This window comes from Lonchura striata, chromosome 1, assembly GCF_050655825.1.
Source record: "Lonchura striata isolate lonStrDom1 chromosome 1, ASM5065582v1, whole genome shotgun sequence".
NCBI lineage: Eukaryota > Metazoa > Chordata > Aves > Passeriformes > Estrildidae > Lonchura > Lonchura striata.
Genome location: NC_140703.1, coordinates 10,376,032 through 10,402,412, shown reverse-complemented (window position 1 = coordinate 10,402,412; position 26,381 = coordinate 10,376,032). Strand labels below are relative to the sequence as shown.

General features: G+C 38.0%; 1 protein-coding gene across 13 annotated transcripts in view; it reads right to left on the bottom strand.

Annotated features, from left to right (window-relative positions):
- The window catches only part of ROBO2 (roundabout guidance receptor 2), a 1,020,426-nt gene that overhangs the window by 842,207 nt on the left and 151,838 nt on the right, over positions 1-26,381 (bottom strand). For 2 of the 13 annotated variants that reach the window (XM_085589857.1, XM_021532362.3), the window contains exon 1: positions 15,059-18,998. The exons of 1 other annotated variant lie outside the window; for it this stretch is intronic. In XM_085589857.1, the coding sequence (XP_085445983.1) occupies positions 15,059-15,182 (124 nt within the window). In that variant the 5' untranslated portion in view covers positions 15,183-18,998. Of the gene's footprint in view, positions 1-15,058; positions 19,001-26,381 lie in introns of those variants that run through there. 10 more of the 13 variants (XM_021532365.3, XM_021532366.3, XM_021532367.4 and 7 more) reach the window with 7 other exon arrangements.

Below are 26,381 nucleotides of genomic sequence, written 5' to 3'. Positions count from 1 at the left end.
TGCTGTTTTCCTTTTCCATTCTTTGACAAATTTGTTTCTGTTTTACAAACTTTTTGATGCAACGGTCTGCTTCTTTTTATAAGGGAACAAAGACTCTTGTGTAGAGATTCACATATTTGTTGTGATTTAAGTGTTATTTATACTATCCAAAATAATTTTTAAAAGTCACATCTCATTTGTTTGATCTACATATCAGTGTACACAGCTATATTATCTGAAGACAACTGCTTTTAAAGAGTAGTCAAAATACAACAGAATTCAAATTCCAAATTAATAGGTACACAAATTTTTGTTCTGTTAAGAGTTTAAGATTACTTCAAGATTACTTCAAGCTTTGTGTTGCTCTGGAGTGCTGTGCCCAGTTCTGGACCAGGCTCTGCTCAGTGGTGCCCACAATGGGACAAGTGGCACTGGGCAGGAATTGATGCACAAGAAGTTTCACCTGAACGTGGGGAAGAATTTCTTCACCCTGCAGTGACAGAGGACTGGAACAGATCACCCAGAGAGGGTGTGGGGTCTCCCCCACTAGAGATATTCCAGAACCATCTGGACACAATCCTGTGTCATGGGCTCTAGAATGACCTTATTTGAGCAAAGAGGTGGGACCAGATGACCATCAGTGGTCCCTTCCAGCCCAAGTCATTCTGGAATTCTGTGATACTTCTACACTTCCTAGTGGCTATTGAAACAGGAAAGACCTAGAGCTCTTAAAATGTCATATATAAATCAACCCCAATGTTTTTACAATAAAAAGTTATGTAGTATTTCTACACTAATCATCCTAGAATGATAGTCCTTAGGTTTTCTCCACTGTCACTTGAATTTTGGAGGAAGGACACAGACAAGGGGCATGGGAAAAAAATTCCTTCTCCTACCAATCAAGAGGGAACAAAGTACACTGTTTGCTTAAGGATGATGCATTCTGCACTTTCCAGAAAGGGGAAATCCCCTGTGAGTAGTGCATACATATTTTATAATTTTCTGATTAATGAGTGATACACTGCTATAAAACATCAGCAAAAATCCCTCCCACGGATGTGCTTCCTCTGACAAGTCCAGTTGTTACACCAATGTTCCCTCCTCATGTCTCAGTGATATTTCTGATATTCTGTCCATAAAATCAAAAAATAAGCAAATAGGAGTGCTAGATTAGAAAAGGAACAAACTTTTAAATGCAGTACTTAGCATTACATTGCTTACAGTTTAAGTTTGTGCTGTTTCCAGCAGGCACTGCTGAAAGGGTCTGAGCACTCAAGTATGCAACTGGCCCCATCACAGGTGATAGAGCTGCTTCAACATGATAAATTCTTTTGAAGGCAAGTATAAAAAAAGCTTTGATTCATATACACCGAAACTTGTTATAAGTAATGAATGATTTAGATGGAACACATTTAGCACTGTCTCAGAGTGAACATTTATTACAAACATACCACAACATCTAAAGCAGTGGCAGATAGCACACCATCAATCAGAGCAGACCACCAAAACAAATTGTGCCTCATAAACTACTTTAATATGTCATACAGCTTCCAAATATACATCACTGATCCATTTGTTACAAAGCTTAGGCTACTTTTTCACTGACAAGTCAGTGACATTTGGTATTTTCATTTATGTGTGATATCACAATGAATCTAAGGACTCCCAAAATTAGGTTCCTGCAAGCACTGGCCTTTAACACTCCTCAGGCTTGCACAGTTCTGCATACATGGATCTTGGTTATGATGCCTGTCTACAAAGACCCATTTTCCAGTGTGCTTTGTCTGTATCCTTTAGCAGCATCTTGCTAACTATTTCAAGTCCTCAAGCTTCAGTTCCCTCTATACCCATGCAAAATTTATGGCCCATTCTGATAAGAGTAGGCAGCAGCACAGTAGCAGTTTTAAAGGGCATATGTTATATGCTGAAGAACAGATTTTTGAACTCATTTTGAAGAAGCAGTTGAAGAAGGTGTGTCTACTTTTCTCTTTCAATAAAAGCAATAAATTCATTTATTGCTAATAAATGAATAAAATAAAGAAATTAATTTATTCTTTCATAAAAGCAGAAATGCCTACAAAATAATTCTACCACAGAACAGCAAAAAATTAACTCATTACATATTTGGTCAAACAGCCTGCACAGGCTTAAAGTTTCTGCATTTTTATCTAAGGTCTGTGCTAAAGCATAGTTAATATGTTAAAAAAGTTGATTTTCCAGTGTGAGGATTAATCAAACAGTGTAAACCACCAAAAATGAGCACTTCATCCTCCATCTCAATGCATTTCTAGAGGCATAAGTGACAAGCTATGCTTCAGAAAAATGCCTGAGTACTGCAAATGCAAATTTAAGAACATGGATTTCATCCAGTTTTTAAGAAACCTATGTCAGAACAAATTGTGCTGAGTGGAGGATTAAGAAGTTAAGAGTCTTGTTGTTTATTAGATTTCCAAAAATCTGTAGCGCATTTCCTAGTCAAACATCTCTTCTTGTCTCTCAAACAGGACTGGAAAGCATACAGTTCACATAAAGTTTGGTGTAAATTGTCTTAAGGGACTTCCAACTGCATCCCATAAATTCAGATTGCTGGGATAATGAGCTGCAGGGTCTGATTTCTTGCCAGTGTATGCTAAATTCTCTTTTGCCACTCTGCAAACTGCTGCTGTATCAGACAGAGAGCACATGTGAAGCAACACAAGCTGGGCAAGACATGCAGCACCAGCACAGGCTGCCCAGGGCTGTGAATAAACAAGCAAAGCTCTGCCAGGTCAGTACCAGTGCTGTAGTGCAACCTGCTGCACAAGACTTTCAACTCACATGTTCCCAGCAAATTCTCAATTTTACATTTTAAACACAATTCTTCACACATTCTTTACCGAATGCTTCTCCCAAACTGAGCATTCTGTCTGAAGTTTTAAGGAAATTTATATTCTTATCAGATATTCTTTAGTCCTGTTTGAAAGTCAGTGATACCCCTTGTCTTGTTTTTTTTTTAAGTATCAAATGTTACTATTTAAGCACAATAATGTGTCATTGATCTACACATTAATCATCCATGGAAATCAATAGCATGTTCAGTGTAAAAAAATCAGTGGTATGGTATAATCCTAAAGAAGTATTCTACACACAAAATTCTGTGATGCCACCTTGATTTCAGTCTTTCATGTATGGCTACTCAAGCCAAATATTTATTAATGTTATACTTGTACAGAGAAGACACAAAAACTGATTAAATCAATGGCAAGTGCAGTGGCATCAGTCATGTGAGTATTGTAATTAGTCAAAACACTTCTAAGACTTTTAGAGGATATTGTAGGAATAAATAAGAAAAGAAAACCATCATGATTTTCCTAAATATGTGACAATAATTCTGTATATCCCAGATTTATGCCAAAGTCACCACAAAGTACTAAGTAGCTGACACTTATTATGAAGGCTGAATAATTCTGTCTCATGTTGAGATCCAAGAAAACACTCATCTGCAATATGACAAGCCATCATGAAAATTTTGGGTTGTAAAACCTGAGAGAACCATAAATGGACAAAGAGACAAAGAATCTATCTGTTTAGGTTGTGTTTCACTGCCACTGCCAGCTTTATGGACTGAAAGCATCCCCAGTGGGTATCCCCAGCAATGCAGCTTTCACAAGGGGTTTCATGAGCAGCTCAGAGCTGCTCTGCAAACCTCTCAGCAGACAGAGGGAGTACACACAGCCCTGGTTCAAAAGGAACATAATATGTCATGACTTAATAGTGTTTGATTTTTCCCCAGTGGTTTTTAAGGCTAGAGAGTTGACCTCCTTCCTCCCTTGGTGCTTGACTGTTGACATCTCCATGTTCTTTCTTGATTAACCAAACCTCATCCTCCACTTTATTCCTTAAGCCTAGTTTTTCAAAGAGTGCTCTTACTGCTTAAGAAAAGGAAGAAAAAAGAATAGGAGAAGGCAGCTACATAGAACACTTAGTGAGATAGGGGGCTAAAATCCCACACCAGGCTTGGCAGATGTGATAATGATGTATAATTTAATTGAAGCTATACTGTGAGCCTCAAAAGGACTTCAAACCTTTTCCCATGTTTATATATTATTCAGGCTAATGGCAACCCTGAAATAGAAAAAGCTTCTTATCTCTTAAAACTTTTATTGCAGTGAGCTCAAAATGCACAAAGCTGAGTGCTGGTCTGTCTGCTTTAATGCAAAGTGAAAGGAGGCTGTTTCCAGTGCTCTTTTGCATCTCTGTCTTGGCAAAAAGACAGATGGGATTGGATGCCTTAGAAACCAGGGATGCCATGGCATGCATGAGAAATTTAAAGATTTGAGTTATTTCTATACTTAAAATATGTTATCTATGTCTGGCCTTTATTTGTTTTCACTTTTTTTTTCCAACACAAGTTCATAGAAAAAATATAAATCCCATTAGACAAGACAAAAATCTATAGCAATCAATACAAATGGCACCTCCTCTGCATTTTGTGCAAGTTAAATGACAGATCTTGCTCCACATTTAATGCTGTTAAAAAAGCCAATGTCTTGAGGGGTTTTGAAAACTAACAGGATAATTTATGGAAGGATGACAAGTGGCTTATTAGCAGTTGTGTTGTCTGGTGCATATTCATCCTGTAGACCAAGCAGCAAAAAAGGATCACTCTTCAAGCTGGTCTTCCATCTATACTCAACTTACATGTACAGGGGAATAGAGGAATAAATCAGGAATCTTCATAGGAAGGTTTTTGCTTCCAGCCGTTTTTTATATCATAATGCAAAACTGGAACTCAGTATAATATGAAACAAGCACACACGCCCACGTAAAAAATAATACACATATAATTAAATAACGTAACCCCAAATCACATCTGTGGAAGGTGGTGGTCACAGAAAGCCAGTACGGAATTCTTCAAATTATTTTCCTTTTCAGAATGCACAGCAAAATTTCCCCCTGTGGTGACTGTCTATAGGTATTCTGGTGATCGATGAATCACACAGCTCATCTCGTGATCTCTCCCAATGTGCAAAGACAATGTAAGTGCCACTAAACATATCAGTCACTGCTGACTTTCTGCTGGGGAGATTATGAACAGATATATTCAGAGCTAGCAATCGCCCTTGCCATGAATCAAAAATGTGTACTGCTAAACTGATTTAGGGCCGCAAACTACATTATCTGTAAAATGAAATTACCATGTTCTTTGTTTGGAAAGGGAATTGAAAAGACCAATATAGATCAAGTAAATTTACATGCATAATACATTATATTATCCTATGTTCTCAACACATCTCACTTTCTCTACATGAGGTGCACTTTTTGAGAGCACATGCAAGCTTTTGTAACATAGCTTTTGTTTAAACTAGGCTTTAAGCAAATTTATGAAGCAGCTGTTGGCAAATTCATAAAAGACAACACATCTTCTGAAATTTTTACAGAATGGTACAAAAACTATTATAAATTACTGTGTTCCTTTCATTAAAGAGCAATAATATACCATCAAAGGGCCCCAGAAAGGAAATCAGTAACAAGCCATATTTTCCCAAGAATATATTCCCAAGAATATGGCTCATACTGAGCCATATTTTCCCTAGAATATGAATTAAGCAAAAGCATATTATCAGAAAAAAAAAAAAAAACATATCTACGTGTTCCTCATGATCTGTTATATTGTCTCTAACTCTCTATAGGAATAATTCAAGGTAACATTTCGTATTACTAGTTTTTCTATTTAAATACAGTGAAAAAGCTACTAAAACCGATTGAAAGAAATTAATAACTATTTGATAAATAACCTCTGTAGATAACCATGTGTAAAAGGTTCTTCTAAAAATTAGAAAACAATAGACAAGCAGAAAAAAGTGTGTACTGAATGTGAAGATCAAAGGAGCTAAAAAACAACTTAACCAACTGGTTAAGCATACATATACTGGTGCCCAGGAGCTGTAATGCAGAATGAACTCTTAAGACAGCTCAAAGAGTGTTATTCTGTATATGCTGGATTTTAAAATATGTCCTGTGTGGGGCTGTGAAGTGAAGAATGAAGTGAGACCATGTTAAAGAGAGAATTTATCCTCCTCACAGTAATAGAGCCAATGCATTAACAAGTTAATAAGAAAAAAAAGAAAAAATTACATAGAAACAGTAGATGTTCCTCCTAAAACACTGAGAGATTGAATCCAGTTTTTTGCCACTACTATCCATGAGGCTTTTTTGTCAGAGTACCACAAATTCAGTCTTTTCCTTGGTACGTGGCAAAGTGTCCCTGTCTCTACACACTGCACCAGGAGGCTCCACCCCCAACTTTAGAGAAATTCCTCCACAACTCTATTGAGAAGTTCCTCTACAACTCTATTTCAATTCCCTTCTTAAACTCCCACAGTCCTGGTCTTTAAAATATATTTTTCCTTCAAAACAATATTCAACAGCACGAAGGAATTGATTAAACAATGCTGATATCATCAGTTCTCTTCCTATTTTCATTCTGCTGATCTTCAACATTCAAAAGCAGACTTTAAAAATAAAAATGGAAATAAAAATTCAGCAAAGTATAGAGTCATTATTTTTTTTTTCCACAGTGACTACCAACAGCTAGAACATTACCCAGATTTCAAGACTGTCACTTTTCTAAAGCAGAAGCCAAAATGTCTAGCAGTGGAGAAAAAAAACCAAAATTGCAAAGTTGAAAACCATCTTTTGTCCAAGTTCTTAATAAACTTTTTTCCTTCACCATGCTCTGTAACCTTAAATATTTTAAGGATGCATTTGCTCTATTTGTTATTAAGCATGTATTATTAATCTAGGTTTTATTTAAATGTATACATAAATGGAAAATTATTGAATTAGGAAATTCCTGACATCAAAGCAGCAGTAATTCATTAAAGCACATTCTCTCTTACTGCACAAACCTATCTCAAGTCCATGGATAAATCAGGAAGATAATAAATAGCTCAACCATTGCAGAATAATGGACAGCATATATGGACTGTGGACAAATTCTCAATCTTTACCACAATCACCAGCAGTATGGAATCCCCATAACCAGTGGGAACTGCATCAGTGTCACACTTTTCCAGGCTCTCATCTTCAGATCAGTTCTTCCCCAACTGATTTGATCTGTTTGTAGACAAGGACTATTCAGTAAGAGCTGTCATGATTGATTATCAAATAGATAATACCTAGATGAGACTCAAAAGCAGATCCTCCTCTCATTTCAAGTGGCATAAGTCTATGAATTTCAGTGTAATTACTCCTGCCCATAAGAAAGATGCTGAGCCCAGACACACCAATATACAGAAGAACATTACAGATCTTCTCAAGCAAGTACAAGAAAATAGACACAATCTTATATTGGCAGAAGACACTTAACCAGGGGCATCCCTCAAGGGCTATCATTTGCTAACATTTTAAGCCAGAAGTAGCAGATTTGGTATCTCAACTGCTTTCCAGAGAAATGCCAAACATAGTGCTCTGTATTTCTTTTATCTCCAGGAAAGAGGCAGAGAGAATCTGTTTTTCACTCACTATCTGTGGTTTTTCAAAGTACAAATTACACTAAAATGATAATGGAATTCAAAATTTCAATATGTCAGTAAGACTTGAAAATGCAACTAAATAATGCTTTTTGAAATACATAACATAAGACGTGATATTGGTTTCATTTGGAGTGTCTGCAACTGGTTTTCAGTCATCTGGTCCTGCAGCAGCTTTCTCTAAAATTTCTAAGGAACTTTTTCCTTCATGGGAGAGGAAAGTTAGTGGCATGTTCAAATAGCATGAAAGTTGTCTCCCAAATTTTCTATAATTAAACAGAATAAAATCTTTCAATAGCTTTCAAAAACACTTTCAGAAAAAGTTTGTGGAATTTTTTTCTCCATTTCTATTTTCCTAAATCAAATTTGACATAGATTTCCATTTTTTTTCTCCTAATAAGGTTCTACCCAGTGCATAAACCATCTGTTCCTTTAATTTACACAGCTAAGGATCCCTTTTTTCTGTTTTTCCGTTCTCAGTACAATGCACCTACAAAGTAGGTTAAGCAACCAAGCCAGAAGCACTAATTTCAAGTAGTGTGGTAAATCTGTGACTTTTCTCTCTCCAAACTTTCCAGAATCTCCCAGCGTGCTTTTAATGAACACACAAAGTCCAGCAGGTGGAAAATTAATTGTTAACTAAAGCCATGTGTGGTGTTTAGGAGAACACTTATCCAGTCTCCTCCATAGGAAAGACAGTGAAGACTTTTCTTCTCATTTGCACCACCACAGAGCTCTCCATGCTTGCAACCACAGCAGGAATTTCCCTGGCGATGGCTCCTCACAAATTTCCTGAGTGTGGAAACCAGAGGGTTGTGCCTAAAGCTGAAAGGAAACAGGTATGCTGAGAGGGGTGCTGGTATTCAGAGGATGCAGAAGCCCAGAGGAAAGAGGAGGGCTGCACTTAGGTATAGCAAAAGTGATTTCTGTGAGGGCTGAGCCTTGTCACTGGGAGCTTCTGCTGAGTGATCAGCATCTCTGGAAACAAAACTGGATTTTGTCTTTCTCTTGCATTTTCCATTTTTTTAAGTTTGCTCATGCAAGGAAACAGTAATGGAAAAACACTGGTTTTGAGGGAAACCTTAGAAAAAATTGGTTTTTTACATTACTTCTCTGTGCAATATAGTTCTGCAAGGATGAAGCTGTTGTACTATTTTAGCTAGCGAGGCTGATGCAGTTTCAAACCTCATAGGATGAAATCAGTACTAGGATGAGAGCTAACATGACACAATTCAGCCAAGAACAAAATTTTAGTAATCAAATATAAATGACTGAAAAAGTAATTTTATTTGAAGATACTCTCACTATTGAACAGAAGCTCTAAAAGAAGAGCTTTACATTATTGGTGGTTCAAGCAACATTTACCAAAACTAACTAAAAGCATCATACGTGCCTGACCCCCCACTCTTGAATGTACTAAGGAAAGAAGTCTTTGAGATTATTTAGTAATGGCTCTTGAAAGAAGTAATGTATCCTGAGTATTCCTTAGATCATGCTTTGAAGTAAAAAATCAATAGTGTTTAGCTGATGAACACTATTTTCTTTGAAAAACTGTAGAAAGGAGAAGCCAAAATAATATTTTTCAGCCATTCTGGTATGTGTTTAAGCCTGTTCATCACTTTGAAAGTGCACATCTGATCTGTGCTCTTTCAACACCTAAAGGCAATGTACATGCATTCATTTCATTTGTGGACAAAAGTAAAGAGAATATGCTCATGCTCACTGTTTTTCTGATGTCAGTGATGCTTTATGGTTGTTCCAAAATCTGTTCAACACAAGAAAAAAAAAAGAAAAAAAAGGCAAATAACCAAAGGAGAGGAACCTGTATACATGGTGAGTGAAGTGTTATTTAAATATTCCTTCTGGTTTATAACTGTTTGATCAACATACTTTTTAATATGATAGCAAACACTTCAAGCAATACTCCAAGCACAGGATGTGGACATAGCATTCAAAGGAAGGTGACACCTTATTAGGTTTTTTTTCCCCCTGGATATTCTGGAGCTGCATGGTGAAGTTATGTGTCAACTTGGATGACCCTAAACCCAACCGTGATCACTCTCTCTTCCCTTGTGGCCGTGGCCCCCTTCTGTACCAACTCCCCAAGTGTGCAAACAAAGGGATCACATCAGCTGAATGAACCCCATCCTCTCTTATCTGGCCCATTCCTGCCTGGATGGGCTCCCCGAGCAGAGGTGCCAGTAGATGTGCAGCAGCACCAGGGGAAGAGCCAGAGGGAGATCCTGCAGACAGAACTCTTGGAAGTTGAAGGAGACGGAAAGCCTGGCTCAGGCTGACTCCCTCTGCCAAAGGATGGCAACCTTCTCTCAGTGGTAGCTGGAAACAACCTCCCAGGCTATGTTTTATTTGCTGCTGTTTAGTTTTGTGACAGCACTGGTCTGCTCTTCAGTAGATGTTACACTTCCCCCACATTGTACCCCTTGTGACTGGAAAAGCCACATCATTTTCCCTCCCTTGCAGCTGCGAAGAAAACTCTCAAAAGCTCATTTTTCCATTGGTCCCATCTCCATTGCTTCTGCCTGTATGAGACTAAATACATGTTGCCAAACTTCTATAAAGTATTTGAAATGTCTTCAAAGAGATGGTTAGAGATAGATATATATTCCATTTATTCCAACAAAATATGTGCAGGAAGCTTCAAGCATCCCCAGAGACCTTTTGAATTCAGATTTTACTCTGAAGAAAGTGGAGTAAAAGAAGGTGCAAAAAAATTGTTTGTTTCATGGGATAAAGACTAAATCCAAACTTAAAAGAAAATAGAAGACTAAATAAAAACCAGTTAATTTCACAGTCACTCTGCATCCAAATAAATACTCTTTCCCCTTTTAGGAATTTTCAAAGCAAAACTATTAGAGCATCCTTTGGTACACCAAATTACATACTGTGTGTAGTCATATGCTTTATATACTTGCAGTCAAACTAAAACTGCAGATCCACACTTCCAGTACTCGGTTTCCAAAATTAGACTTTTAGATTTTTAGCTATGCACAAGCAACCTCCTCAAATATAGCAGGCTTCTTCTGAAGTTAAAAAAAATGTGAATTTTTTACTACTCAAAATCAGGTTGCTTCTATGAAACAACCTGTATTAGGGAAATACTTTTAGAACCCCGAGTCTGAAACTTTTGGTCAGCATTTCATAAGCTTTTCCAATGTAAAAAAATGCAGCAGTATATTTAATCTCTCAATATTTAAGAAATACTGTTAGTCATACAGCATGATAAGATATTAAAAATAATTAATGCAGTTTGTCCTTGAAATTACATAAAATAAATTACTTAAATTAGATAAATGACAAACTATATAAAGTGTTGTGCTTAAAATCACATAAAGTAAACAGTGAATCATCCCAGCACAGCTGGCTGTGCTCTACAAGTGCTGTAACTCAACCACATCAGAAGCTCCACATCCAACCAGACCCCTCATGCCTCACAATTACACTCAAATCCAGGCTACCTGGGCCTACGTAAATGCCTCCTATCTACTCTCATTTATTTAACATTTAAACTAGTGTTGGTGTACTACAAGCAGCCTAAATAATACATGTGCTGATCAATCTATAGGGAGACTGAATCTGAGGCTTTGTATCACCCCCACCAGCCATACCTTGCCAGAGACACTTAAGATTTCTAACACTGGTACCTTTTGCTATAAAAATGATTAAACTGCAGTAGAGCTGAAATTGGAACAGAGATATAATGCTGGATCACTTGCATAATAAACTTTGATTTAGTCATTAAAGAGATTATTGCTTCACTTCCCTGTAGACAGTAAGGACAGGCACCACCCTCATATAGTTCTGTGGGGTGATGCCCTGTGGTTGCATTTTATTTTTATTTCTACAATTTTATCGTAAGTAAATCAAGCCACTCCGAGTTCTGAAAATGGAAATTCCTTTCTGTGAAGCACAAAAGAGATGTGAATAAACAAGGCTTTAGGGAGAAGGTATTTTTTAACCTGGATTTCCCAGCCCTAAGACTGGTGGTGAAGTCTTTAATCTCTAACTACTCTTCCAGTGCTGAAGGTCTTGTCTTCACTTGGGAAGTGTTGCCAGCATTTTTGACAGATTATGTTCATGCCAGGGCACCCTAGGGTGTGCACAGAGCCTCTCTGTGCCCCTCCTGAGGCTCAGCTCACCCCATGGACCATCCCAAAATGGCTCAGATTGCCACCCCTCAGCTGGGGTGGGTGCTGACCTGGCAAAAGGACCAGATCCTGTTAGAGACACCACCATGTACAGAGTCAGACTCTTCAAAGCTGCCCAGCAGCCTGAATGGGCACAGCTTGCCCCCAGTGGAATGCATGGGGTGTTTCCAAGATGAGTGAGGGGTTTGTGTCCTCCAAGAGTGGTGGATGTCCTAATGGTCCCACTCTCTCTCTGAACAGCTCTGTCACACAGCCTTCCACACAGCTGGAAACAAATGGGCAGCTTACTTCCCAGTGGAAAAATTCTCCCAGGTGCCACTGGACAGACACAAAGCTTATCCACACTCAAACCTTCCCCCCCTGCATATGACCAAGATATATGGCAAAGGGAAAACACTGTTGAAGAAAATCAACAGAATAATTCAGAAGTGGGTAGGCATTAGAAACACCTCAAATCTGCTTTCTGATTTAAGATAAACTCAAAACAATACTTAATCTTCTTTTCCTTCTCCTAGTTTTTTTGGTCTCCCTATTATAAATCTTTCTTGAACTTGAACCATGGTGTGTTATTTCAGCTTAAAGAGAAAAAGAAATTCCAGTTGATTTGTACTTCCAGGTTCTGCTTTTAGACTCCAGTTTATCTTGATCATTAGTTTATAAATCCCAGTTTAAAGCACATTTAGAGACTGCATTCCAATGAATCATTCTGAAAGGTTTTATGGCATGCAGACTTAAAAACAGCTAGAAAAGAAAATGGTATCTTTATGTTTCTCTGGACCCACATACAGGACTCATTTCACTCCGTGACACCTAACCTTGCAACTAAATCAGAAGCAGTTTTCTACCCATAATTCCATTATTTTAGTTGTATGTGGGTGATGATTTTTCTTGCTTTTAGTGAAATCCAAGGAGAAAAATACAGGTGAAAAGAGCTGGTGTTGTCATAAATATAGAATTATACAGAAAGCCCATAGAAAATGTCTTCTCAGAGCTTGTAACTTCAGCAATGATGTTTTTATTCATTGTACCAGAAAATTTTCCAGATTCATTAACTTGTACTGATCATGACCAGGACTTAGACACAAGGTCTACACAAACACCAACACTTTCCAAAGATGTCTATACTTTATAGCACTTTTGAAACAAAATGTGGCATGGAAGAACTAGAGGATGGTCTAAATCAGCTGTGTCTATCCATCATGCAACTCATTTCAGCATAGGTAATACTGTGAGTCATCCAATGCATTTCCAGGTGAACATATCCAGCTTTACCCTTCCCCTCTGAACAACAGCTGGAAGTTGGTATGCAGGTCTCTGGCTGTCTGCAGTCTCATAAGAATAGGAATAAAATAAATCTCTGCTGCCATTTTGGGATAGACTTCCCAATGAGCTGCAGTGGAGAAGTCTGCATGGTGACCTCTCACCAAGCAACACCCTGAATTCCACGTGCACAGCAACAGAAACAACTCAGATCACTGAGATACAAGCAAAAGCTGATCCTTAATGGTTAACAGAAAGGGGAGGTGCACACATTCTGTTTTGGAGGTCAGAAACACTCAGAAACTACATGATCTTACAACAATGTCCAGATCTGACAGATCCTGAACTTGCAGCTCTCAGAAAGCAGGCATCCTCCTCAAGTCACACAGCACTCCCAGTGCTGCCACACATGAAACAAGCCACTGGGCAGCAGGGATGCCAGGGTTTTGCTGATTCAGAGCTCCGAGCAAGCAAGACAAATTGCTTCTTAGCCTCCTTGAAGCAGGTATCTTCCTTATGTTTTGTTTCAGCTGCAAAAAACATTTCTTGGAACAGCAAAAGCCCATATTAAGATATTTTCCGCAGTCAGGTTCATAGGGTATTTTCTACCCATGATAAAAATTCAGCTCTTTGCCTCTGCTTGAGAGTAGGTAAGAGACCAAAGCAATCCAGCCCTCATTTACCAGATTTAATTGAAAATGGGAGAAAGAGAAAAAAGTTAACAGCATTTCTTAAATCCCAGGAACTTGACAGTGACATATATTCCTAAGTCACATACCTCTGAGAAGAGGTCATGTTGCCCAGAGTAAATAACAGCTTGTAATTTGCAACGAGGATACCCAGCAGCAGCACTGTGAGCTACATGTGATAATGTGATTTACAGGACCAGGAAATAATTTTCAGATATATGTGCTGCATTAACAATCCAGGTTAAGCGTGTGCTGCAACTTTTCCCTTGAAGGTACGGTAGGTGGAAGATTAAATGCAACAAAAGGAAATGTCAAGGGGGGAGGGAGGAGTCTCCTGCTGAGATGTTGTGATAAATTATTAAAACTTCTTTTTAATGTTGATGCTACTCTTTAACCTCAGATCACAATACTGACAGCAGAGAAAAACTGGAAGTGCTATTAAAGCTGTGATAAACACACCATGCTGTGGCAACACTTGTAAGGAAAAAAAAATAAAGTAAAAAAATCCTTGGGGTGCCTCCAATCAGCAACATCAAGAAACAACCAGGGAGAAAATATCAAACTATCTACAATCCACAGTCCCTCAGTCCAAATATTTATGAGATACCATTTATGCTCACTGAGCTATATTAGATTATGAGACCTCAATAACCCATGTTTTCCATAAACAAATGTCATGCAAGGAAGCAAAACAAAGTGAACTTTATGAAAAGGCACATTTAGTGAACTGCTCACAGCACACATAGGGTAAATCTTCCCAGCAGTTTTTAACAGAAGAGGAAAATGGATTACTGCCTTCAGAAATCATAAATGTTTTCTCAACATAGCATTTTTTTCGATAAACTTAATGCAATTTATCTTTATTAACACATCAACACTGACATAGCCAGTCAGCCAATTAGTGCTGCTGGCAGTGCATTTCATAACATCCATGTATTCTAAAAAAATGTCCGTCTAGTCATTTTTACCTCATATACTAACAATTCTGCACTCAAAATAGGCTTCTTGCTTTCTTTCTCTTCTCCTCCAATACTCTAGCCCCCTGTGACAGGGGTAACATCACTTCCAGCAAAGCCACAAGAGTTCCAGAGGCTTCATAATGAAAGGAACAATCTGAATTCTAACAATCCAAAAAAATCACTAAATTTCTAAATGGCATGCATTTATTTGTATCAAGGCCCTAAACATTATTCTGATAATGGTAAAATACAAAGCAAAATTCCTGCAAGGAATACATACCTTACCCAGAGTCAGCCAAGCAAACTAACAAGAAAACAAATTAAACTCCATGCTCTCTTTTTAGCATCCTACTGCAAGCCCACACAGCAACCTGAAATCTGAGTCACTCAAAATAGCACAGGTATTCTCCTTAGATTACTTTTAATGCAGCTTTGCAGCTTTTTAGTACCTTACCCAAACATCCATTACAAAACTTTTCCTTTCCACTTACCCCCCTTCCAGTGTTTGCCTTTGGTCCTGCTAAGCTTGCTCAGGGTTGGTCCAGAGAAGAGCAACATCAAAATGAAAAGAAGTTCAAGCATAGTGATTTTCCCCTTTTTCAATGATACCAACATTTCCACAAGTTATTGTAAAAAAATATAAAAAAAAAAATTTAAAAAAATCTCACATCTTCTTGCCCACTTTGTATTTACTTAGGGAAGAGTGATCAATCATTGAAAAATTAGAGCAAGGAGTAGCTTTGCTCCTCTCAGACGTTGAAGTAATTTTTCAATGATGTAGCCCTGAGGAAAGCCACATTTCTCACTGATCCGATTTCTCCCACACAACATGCAGCCAGCACCGCTGCTACTACAGCAGCTATAAAATAATTTCTGCTCCTCACTTTGGTTTCTGTGGGAATATATTCCTCAGCTTGCAGCGTGAGCTTGATTGAAAATGATAAATACAGTAATGCTTGTGTCCAGCAGAAAAGAGAAAAGATGTCAGGATTGTGAAAAAAGATGAGAAGCAGTTGTACTGACAGCTTTAAGCCTGACTGTCTGATCCTAATAGCTGTGCAACCAACCAAATTGCTCTTTTAAGAGTAATAAGGCTTCGGTGAAAGCTGGTGTCACTGCCACTTGGGTAGGTAGTGCAGGGCTTGAAAATCACCAAGGAACCCGCTGGAGATAACGACTGCCACGGTCCCAGCTCCGAGCGCAGAGGGCTGAGCAGAATACAGTATGCACAGGGAGCATTTAATCTCTATTGTGTGCAGGAGATTTCCTGCTTTGCACCGTGCCACTGCTCAGGACATTTCACTGCATTTTCTTAAGGCTTTACTTCACATTTTAAACTCAAATGCAAGCTTCAATACACTAACTACTTGCAGCATTGCTGAATTATTGCATGGGAATAGCACTGCGTGGTTTTGTTTTTTTTTTTTTTCCAAGTAGCAAACAGGAAGAACAAATCTTTAGGAGTAGCAGCAATCCTTGCACTGCACAGAGCAGCTATGCATTTTATATTTTCACACTGCCTATCCTTAGGATCTCCAAAATCCAGGGGGCGGGAGTACAGGGTAGAGAGGGAAGGAAAGAGAAAGGGGACATTCAGTAATGCACATATTTTCAAAATAATGGATTGCAGTCAGTTTTTCCTTTAATAGGTGCTACTGCCACTGAAATAATAGAGCTACTACCTACATCTCCAAATGTTTGTGTTTAAGATACGAACTGACTCTGTGGATACTGGATCAGCAAACACAAGACTTTCTGTGCAAAATTTTGTATTTTTATCAAAGGTACTCTGAGAAAGATTCCTGACATTCAGACTGCTCAAACAGTCTTAAAATGCCCAGTGCTTGCTTAAGTGTGCCCAAAAGCTTGAATTCATCTACAGTCTGGCATTTTGTTGTTTCTATATAAACATGCAGTACTCATAACCAATGAGCCACAAACCTTGTGCTGTAGATTAATATAAAAAAAAAAAAATCAATGTCTTTAGAATGACAAAGCAACAATGGTCACAAATTCCCTGAAGTTATCACATTTTCAACCACAGACATGATGCCCTTTTCAGTGCAACATTAAAAAGATGGTATTAATAAATCTAAAGCCTTGCTTATTCGTCTGAATAAAGAATGATATTTTGGCTGGTGGAGACAATCATAAACATCTGATATATGTTCAGAGATTATTTTTTTAAGCAAACAGTATGTAATATCACAAACAAGGAAATACTGGGATTTCACATGACCATATCAATGATGAAAGATCTTTTATTTTTAAGTTCTACAATATATTTATGGGCTTGTGAGAGGATGTAACATTTGCATCTAGATAGAAAACAAACACATGCTGATGTACAGTTCTTTATCCTTCTGTGCATTAATTTTTAAAAGTTATAAGACAGCCTACCAGATGCTGAGTCTGATACATCAAGGATGATGTTTATGGCTCTTAGTTGCCAGAAAATTAGGTCAGTATCTGTCACATAGAGTCAGTAGCTGTGGCTTCTGTTAAATTTCTCCATCAAGCCATTTTTAATCACCAATCTCATTGCTAATAATTAAAACATCATTTCTTGTATTTCTTTCCCAACTGTTACTGAAAGGAGGCAGGCAGACACTCATGTTTGTTTTGATTGCTAGCACCATGTGACATGCTGAAGAACCAAAAAAACTTAGGAGTTCACAGAGGTTTCACAATTTTTGCATCTGGACAATAAAAAAACCTTAAACTAAACAACCCACAGCCTGACCCTCCTCAGGTACCATAAAGTAAATTCACTAACTTAAAAAAGTTTTGGATCAGAAAGCAAACACCCCCAATGTCCAAAACATGTGACAATATCAGTCACACTTTGGAACTTTTTACAGATAATTTTCTTGGCCCCCTCTACAGCCTTATGTCATTTTTACCTCCCACGTACTTTCTTCAGTCTCTGTCTTGCTTTCAAATCTTATAAACCCCTGAAAGTTTATCACACTATCCTGTTTCTACCCCTACTCATGAGTAAGTCACCTCCTATGGGGAAAACTGTTCCCAAGGGTGGCAGGCATCCTTATAAACACCCTCTTGATCCCTGTACTGCAAAAGAATTCAACCCAGCCTGGATACCTTCTATTGTCAACATTAATGAAACCAGTGGCTTTTGGAAGCTATGATGAGTCCCTGTCAGCTTTCTGCCAGCTCTGACATGAGCCTCCAGCAACTCAGCAGGATCAGGCACTGCCTGAGTAGCAGCTCAGGTGATACAGCAGGAGGAGGGCAGGACCACCAAGGAGCTTGAGGAAAATCACCACTGCTGCTGCTCATGGCCATGCTTGGCTCAGCCCAATGCCTCAAGTGCCCAGACTTCCACTCTGATGATGCTTTTCTGTGTTATTTTACAAAAGGTAAGTTTTTGAATCCACTTAGGATTATATTAGGAGCGAGCAGGCAAACCTTCAAGAAAACATAGAAAAAATGTTGTCCCTAAAGAAATTTAGTGGAGTTTTTTAATGTCCTCATTTCCAGTTTCATAAGAATTTCAATTTTCCAGAGTTGAAATGCCTCCAGAGGAAAGATATGGTTTTAAGAAAGATTATACAAACTTTGTGGGATTTAAAATCAGAAAGACAAAATAAACCCAATCTTTATTTTTCTTTCAAGTATCATGATTTTTAAGTCAATATCATGTTTTGGAGATGTAAAATGACTGATTTGTAATTCTATTTCATCCTTTGAATGTGCAATAGTGTAAACAGAAAGAAAAGTAACCAGTCTAAAGTCCATCTTTATGTCTGTTACTATTACAGCAAAAACTCCTCCAAGAGTTACAAGAGGAAAAACAATCCTATATCAGACAAATGTCCCTGATGACTTCCTAATTAATTTTTTTTTATTAGTTTATGCTTTTTTTCACACCCACAGGTCCTACCAATAAGTTCAACATGTTTAGTAACTTCCTATTATTTCTTTGAAAATTATATTTGATAAATTTGAGATAATGTAGGGTTTTCCTGAGTTTAAAAAAAAAACCAAAACAAAAAAAACCTCTTCACCTTTTCCCATATTATGGTTTTCTAAATACCCTTCAATACCCTTCATACAACTTACTCCAGTAAAAAAAGTACTTTATCAGACCAAAGATTCCCACACTCACAATTGTCCTTGCTGCCTTCACCTTAAGAATATCCAGCTCTAATTTAGTGTTTATGAGATGAAGTCAAGAGAAAAGCCTGCAGCATTCAGGATGAAGTAGCAGCTGTATATTCTCTCCCTCGTTCTGCTTATGAAGCCAAAGGGCAGCAGCCACAATTAAGCTGAAGTTATGCTTATAAATGTCTACAACATTAATGAATACAGAGGTTCTTTTTAATTAACAGAATTGTAGGATGTTTACTCAGAGGCAGTATACACCAGCAACCTAAATAATAAACCACTAGTGAGGCACTCAGGAAAAATATATCCAAGTTAGTTTAATTTGTAGTTGATATAACTGGCTATCTAATCACTCTTCCTTTCCATATTTTCCTTCTTTTTACTAATCCATATCAGGCACAAAAGGCTGCTGGTACAAGCACTTGGTTAAAACCCTCAGGCTTGAATAAATAGCAACAACAATTTCACAGAAGCTTGAATATCAGAGCCCTGAGCAACATGGTCTTGTACGGGAGATATTTTGGAGAGCTCTGCTGCTTTCAGACTGTAGGAGGCACAGGCAGAAGCTTTGGCTGCTTGCTTACTGACATTCTTGGGCCTTTTTATTTGCCATCCAGATTCCATTTCATTACAGGGAAGGTTATGGACTTCCTCAGGATCCTTCAGTAACTGCACGAAATAATGCTTCCATCCAACCCTGCACTCAGGAGTTTCTCATTGTATATACTGGCACTTTTTTAATTATAGAATTGTCTTAACACTTGGAAAAGCTCAGAAAGATCTGCAGCCTTCATTCTTCCAATTACGGAACACTGGACTATCAAAATAAAATTCGGAGATTTCCAAAATAGATAGAAATTACTGTTTTAGATAGTCATGACTAAGATGAGAAGGAATGGAGACAGAAGTTGAAATGCCCATCTCCGGCCCCTTAGAAGTTACCAATATTTCATTTTTTCCAACCTCTCTCCTTCTCCATCATCCCACAGATTCCAAACAGCCAGCATCTGGCAGCATGAAAATGACCATGACTAAATGAACTTTGCAAAAGGAATATAATCAACACCAAACACAACAAAATGGAAATATCACATCCTTCATTGAAGGAACGAAGAATATTTTTCTGCTGTCTCCCTCATCATATACAGAGGTCCATGTTGCTGTGGGCCATAATTAATTCAGTTCTTTTTAGGCATGAAAATTGTTTTGATTTTAAATACTTACAGCTTAGGGCATTCTAAATATCTGTGGAAAGCTCCTGGGGATTTTAGTTAGCCACGGACATCAATAGAAGAAACATTTTAGGATACTTGTAACATAATACCAAGCCAAATAAATATAGAGCCTTGCTAAATCAAAAACATATTTGAAATTCCTTCCAATTCACGTGATTTCCAGGGATTAAGACACCAGTGCTTGCCCAGAGCACAGTCTGCACTACCATTGCAGGTGTTGTGAAAACCCATTTCTATTCCCCCTCCATGAATATAACCAAAGATGTTGTGACTATCAGTGCATGCCTGTCCCCAAATGCTATATTCATTTTGTTTTTTGCTGGTAATTAAGACCCACAAAAGGGTGTATCTCTGCTTCATAACTAACCAGTAGCTTTGTTTCTTGAATAAGACAACATGCAGGCTTGATGCATAGCAATACACTATAATAACTGCTTTAGCACAGTAAAGGAAACAGATCAATAAAACAAGGAAAATAAATCCAAGATACTGAGGGTTATTTATTGTTTATGCTTAGAGGTCTAAGGCCTTCCTGATACTCTGCAAATTATATTATGTAGAATCAAGAAGTCCATTAAATTTATTTAATAATATTCTGCACAAATCAGTGCAGGATTTATAGGAGGCTTGCATTTAAGTATACTAGCAGTTGAAATAATTCACTTTGAATTTACCACTTATTTCAGTCTTAATCACACAGAGTTTCAGTTCGAAAAGTATAAATTTGCTTGATGGAACTTGTAGGCAGCCAGAAACTGCTTAGATACTTCATAAACAATGGGGGGAAAGCCAACTTTTAGCTTTATCAATATTTTTAATAAAAATATTAACTTTCAAAATCTTATCCACTATATCCAACACAAAGATTCTAAGTGCTTTCAACACTGACAAGATGCTATACTGTTACTTTGAAATGTAATTGCTAAATATGACCTATCAAAAAATGCTGTGTTCAGAAAACTTTACATGCAATTTAACTGCAATGTTCCAAAATATATATAATTATATTTAACACTGAGTAATAAAATATTATTTACTTAAAAAGAACTCAAATTATTAACATACACATGCTGTTTCCCAAGGAGCTGCTTTGGTAAGAAAAATACTATATGAAGTCATAAATCACAACAGGAGGTAAAACCACTAATGAGACACTTTACTGTGTTTTGTGCTACAGACTGAAAATATATTTCTGGTTTTGACAAAGGGGAAATGGAAAAAGCAAACAATTCTGGTCTAATTTACCTCATTTTTAGTATTGAAAAATCCTCCTATATGTTATGTTATTGTATTCTAGTTTGCTCTATTTCCCACCAAGAAATAGAGTATTTTTCCAAAACACAACTATGAAATTATTGGCACATGGTACCTTTCCAGCAGGAGGGGGAAGAGAGATTAACTGAGAACAAAGCAACTTGCAACTAGAAAAGATGCCAAGATTTTTTTTTTTCAGAAACTGGAAGTAAAGAAATAGCTATACTTTGAAAATATTTATCAAAATACCTTCAAATATCATACCAATTTTTAATTTTTTTTTTTTCCGCAGGCCTATATCTAACAGCCATGATGAAGAGAGAGCAAAGCTGAAAAGCTGGCAGTACCAGTTCACACACACAGGAATCATAATCCCCCTTCCATGACACTTAAAGGCTCTGATTTGTCAATAAACAAATTCAGGTTGTCATTCATGGGAAAATATATGCCCAGCTCACATTTCATTTATAAAATAGGTCTTTATATCTGAGAGCTTCAAATATTTTGTGTGTTTGTTGACTTCTTCGGGAGTATCTTAGACATATTCACTTAAATTTTGCTGTGCACAGCTTTGAAGCCACAAAGTACTAACCTGGTCCTCTGCTCCTGCTTCCAATGAATTTTTGAAATGCTTTGGCACTGCAATACCCAGCAGCCCCATTAGGAAGAATCGACTCACACCAGTCAATCAAACGTCTCCGGATGTAATCGACAGAAATTAAACATGCAGAAGACAAGCTAAGCAATAGTATTGGTATCTTCATATAATAAAGATGTGGGAAGAAGACAAGTTCTGCTGGAAAATGTAATCCGAAATTTCAGATCAGAAAGAAAGGAGGAGCAAGATGCAACAGAGATCATTCAGGAAATGCCAGTGACGAGAGGTACATCTGCTTTCTCTGAACATATATTGATCCAGTTGCTTTTATGCTCAGGATGCCTCCAGTGCTGCTGAAGGTGTCACATTTCAGGTGACTTGAAACAATGAAACTCTGAATAATTGCAGTTACTAAAGACATTAGCTTGCTTTTCCTTTTATGGTGTCTTGCAGTTTCCCTGAGGACACATTCCAGACAAAAGGTGTAGCCGTGACTCCACAGCCCTGCCTATGACTTCTGCAGTTCTCAAGTGAAGAAACTCATTAGTCGGCTGGGATTCCATGTAAAAACTCAAAAATGCCAACCATTACCAGACAAGGGTGCCATGTGTCAGTGTGAAAGCCATGCCAAAATGTCACAGTGCTCATGAACCTGCAACTCTAAACATTGGGATTATTTTTCTGTGGAGCACCAGACTTGCAATCTATTTGCAAAAGAAGGCAGAAGGTTTGGCAATTTTGGCTGGGTTGTTTGCTCACCACATTCAAGTTAAGAATAAATGTGTACATGGTAAAAGACAGCAACTGTGACACACCTGCTTCCATAGTAGAATCCTAGAATATCCTAATTTGGAAGAAACCCACAAGGATCTTCCAAGCCCAGCTCCTAGTCCCAAGAATCACAATGAAAATTTCTGTCAGTTTTGCAAGTTTTAAAAATAGAGTACTTTTCCTTAGTGTTTATTAAAATATAGCTATTATTTTCTAAATATTCTGGATAGAAAAGAAAAACTAAGTAATTTCTCCAACTCTAATGATTTGTGTTTTTCAAAGACAAGCAAGTATTGTATAATCAGCATTTGTCTGGAATACTGAGATAAATGCTATACAGATGCCTGCTAAGCAGGTATCTGCTGTTGCTTTAAAATATTTGCACAATTCCAATTTATGCATTCAAACTACTCCTGTTTACAGCAGTGCAAAACCAATTCCTGATTGAGGCTATGTTCAAGTCTACATTCATTCATTCTTTTTCCATTTTTATTGCAGGTACAGATATTGAGAAATACATCTTTCTATACTGTGAAATAAGACCAAACCCCTATTTTACAGTGTTCTGGTATTAAAAATATATTTGCACTTCAGTAATTATAGGCTATATCTGCCCAACTTTGTTACAGTAGGAGACAAACCCAAACCCTGTGACAGTCCAGGAACCTGCATATGTTGGGTCCAGTCTTGGTTTTTTTGGGAGACAGCCTATCAGGCAAGGAGCTCGTGCACCAGGCAGCAGGAAAAGGTCAAATATTCACAGATGAAAGATAGGCACAGCTACTGCAAGAGACCTCATCTGCCACAATCACTGCAGACAATCCTGAATTCAGTCATTCATTCACTGATGTTAATTTTTTAACTTTTATTAGCACTACAGAGCTCATACTAGAGAAACAAACTGGGCTGTACATCAGGTACTGCTGGATAATTGCATTTCAATGCCAGGGCCCACCCCACTGGCCTATAACCAAGGGCAGAGGGTGCACACACTGGAATTGGGTATAAATGAAGGCATCATCTGGCATACAGAAATCTTTATTAACAGTGCCGATTCACATGGCAAAAGAACTTGTAATCCTAGCCTCAGTCTGTTCAGTCTGATGTTCGCAAATATAACTTATTATTCATGAATTGAGAAAAATTTATATGTAAGTCCTTTTCTGAGATAAGCTTATCCCCAGCCCCACCCTGCCAAACCATTGTCAGAGTATCCCACATTGGTTTGAGGCCACACTCCAAGCATGGTTTTGTAATAAAAGCATAATCTCTTCCTATGATGGCTTTTGTCATTATATTTAACTGCCTTCCACTCTCATTCAGTACATAAGAATGAATTTCCCTTCAAACAATTATAACATTACTAAACAACTACATAAACCTTTGACTGAAAGTGGTTTTCAGATGAGTTGTACAAAACCAGTGCCCGGTTAAACAAAAACAAAAAGCAGAAGAAATCAAACAAAGAGGCAAAGAACTTTTGTTGCTATCAGAGTGACAAATATGTGGAGCAAAATTAGAGTTGGGCTATTCCTCTCTACCTGGATGTCCTGTGCTGCAGGCTCAGTAGAGGTGGCATTATAAGCATGACTGAATAAAACAATTTATAATGAGGGTTTTGCCTACAGCATTGTAGGGATGTGTTATAGCAGCACAGTAGGAAGAAATGTGATCTTTTGCTGGTTTCACTTCGGTGACCAGGGGCCAGATGACAGCAGATAATCAGGAAGGGCTGTAATTTATCATGGCACTGTAAGACAGAGCAGCTTCCAAAGACAAGCCAGCACAGCAGCAGACCACCACCCAAGAAGGCAGAACGAGCTCTCCTCCAAGGCCCAGGTGTTCAAACAAGTGTGCATGCATTTGCACATGCAAACAACAGTGTATATCAAATCTCTGCTCTCCACACCTTGCTCAGGGTCGAGTGAAACAACTGGGAATCCGCATACATATACATATTTCATTAAGGCACCTAAATTATATGAATAAGGCACTGCACTTCAATAGCTCTTCCTGGTACACCGATTTTAATAAGGTCATTGCCTATATGTTTAACAGCTCATAATTCTGCTCTCTCCCTCAGTGTGGAAAATTCTGCCCAGAGCAGAGCCAGTTCCTCTAGATACTCACACCTAACATGAGAAAACTACCTTCAGGTGAGGGATGCAGGGTCTTAACAGGAACAGCACAAATGGCTAAAAGCATCCTTGTACCTGAGAAGCGTGTTTTCACTACAAGACTACCCCTGAGTACCAGAATCCTCTCCAGTGCACAGTGCCAAGGCTGAACTCAAAACCTGAGCCCTGACAGCCCCCAGAGGAAGCCCAGGCAAACACAGGAGGCTGACATGAGCAGACCTTTCACCTCACACACCTGGAGGTGAACTGGAGCTATTTTGTGCTGCCAGCTGAATCCCAACATCTGTAGGAGTTCTCCTTTGCACAGTGGGATGCAAAGGGGATTCTCTAAGTCTGTGCTGGACACTGCAATACCATGCCAACCCACTTCTGCCTTTTAAACTGTATTGTGAATAGTGGCAAAAAGTCACAAATGCTAAGTTGAAAGTCTTCAAGAGTTTCTGATCAAAATTATCAAGTCCTACCTTCATGAGCACTTAATGGGAACAGTCATACAGGCAATTGATCTGGTCTCACATTTAGGCTGAGGCAAGCCCTGCTCTTCCTCTGAGAGGCTGGGCAATTTTTCACCTATTTATTCTGTTTCATCAACCTCTCCTTCTCCCTTTTACTAAGAGCGCCAGTCATTGTCCTGGCTGAGAGCCTTGAAAACCACATTAAATCTGTGAAAGCAAGTGGCATATCCTCACTAACTTCCGTGGAATTCAGACCAATCTTGCAACCTTCAGCTTAAAACATAGTGTTATTCACACTGCTAATTGTACAATTCAAAGCCCATCCTTCTGAGCTCATGTTGAAAAGAAGAGGTATTCCTTGTCCAAGTAGAGTTAGCCTTATCAGACACAGCCTCCATAAAACTTCCCTTTACCCCTGAAATCAATTGTCACACACTTATTCTCAGCTTTGCCCACATCTACCTTTAGCAATTTAAGGCTCATTCCCTCTGTGAAACAGGCAATAAATCACATCCACTGTATTGAGTGAAAAATAAATCATAAACTTTGAAGAAACAAACAGAAGTTTGTAGAAGACTTTGAAGACATATTGCTTGCAATTTGCAAAGCAAGGCAAATTCAGGTGTTGGGAAGGAGCTGGGGTCTTTGGATGCCATTGAAGGGCTCCTTAAATAGGTTCCTCTAGGGTTCTTGTCCTTAAATGCATGCACAGATGTGTCCTGAAGAAGCAAAATCTGTCCTTACCTATACTCAGCTTTTAAACGCAGCCTCAACTTTTATTTTTTCTGATCTTTCTCCTTCTTCTCTACAAATGAAAATGAAAATTATTTCTTACTCCTTAATATACACACACCATGTAAATAGTTTATGTGATTTTAGCTGCCTTAGAGTTCCTTGATTTGTAAAGCTCTAAGGAAACTCCAATATGTGTTATTAATCCCCAAATGGAATACATCTGTAGAGCAGTAATTTCTTTCAAGCTTAAGTATAACTGGGCCATGCACCCCCTGAATCAAAACCCCCAAGATGAGACACTCCATCTTCTTGCTTTTTGGAACACAAGACCATGAGAAACTCATATCTAAATATGCACAGAAGAATTATTTTTCCACTATTCTGACATTTTTTTTAAACAACGTTCATAAATAAAAAAAGTAGTGAGACTGTTGGCTTTTCATATCATTGCTGTGTTGCTACAGTACATTTTTAAAGTTTGAGAAGGGACATAATAATCC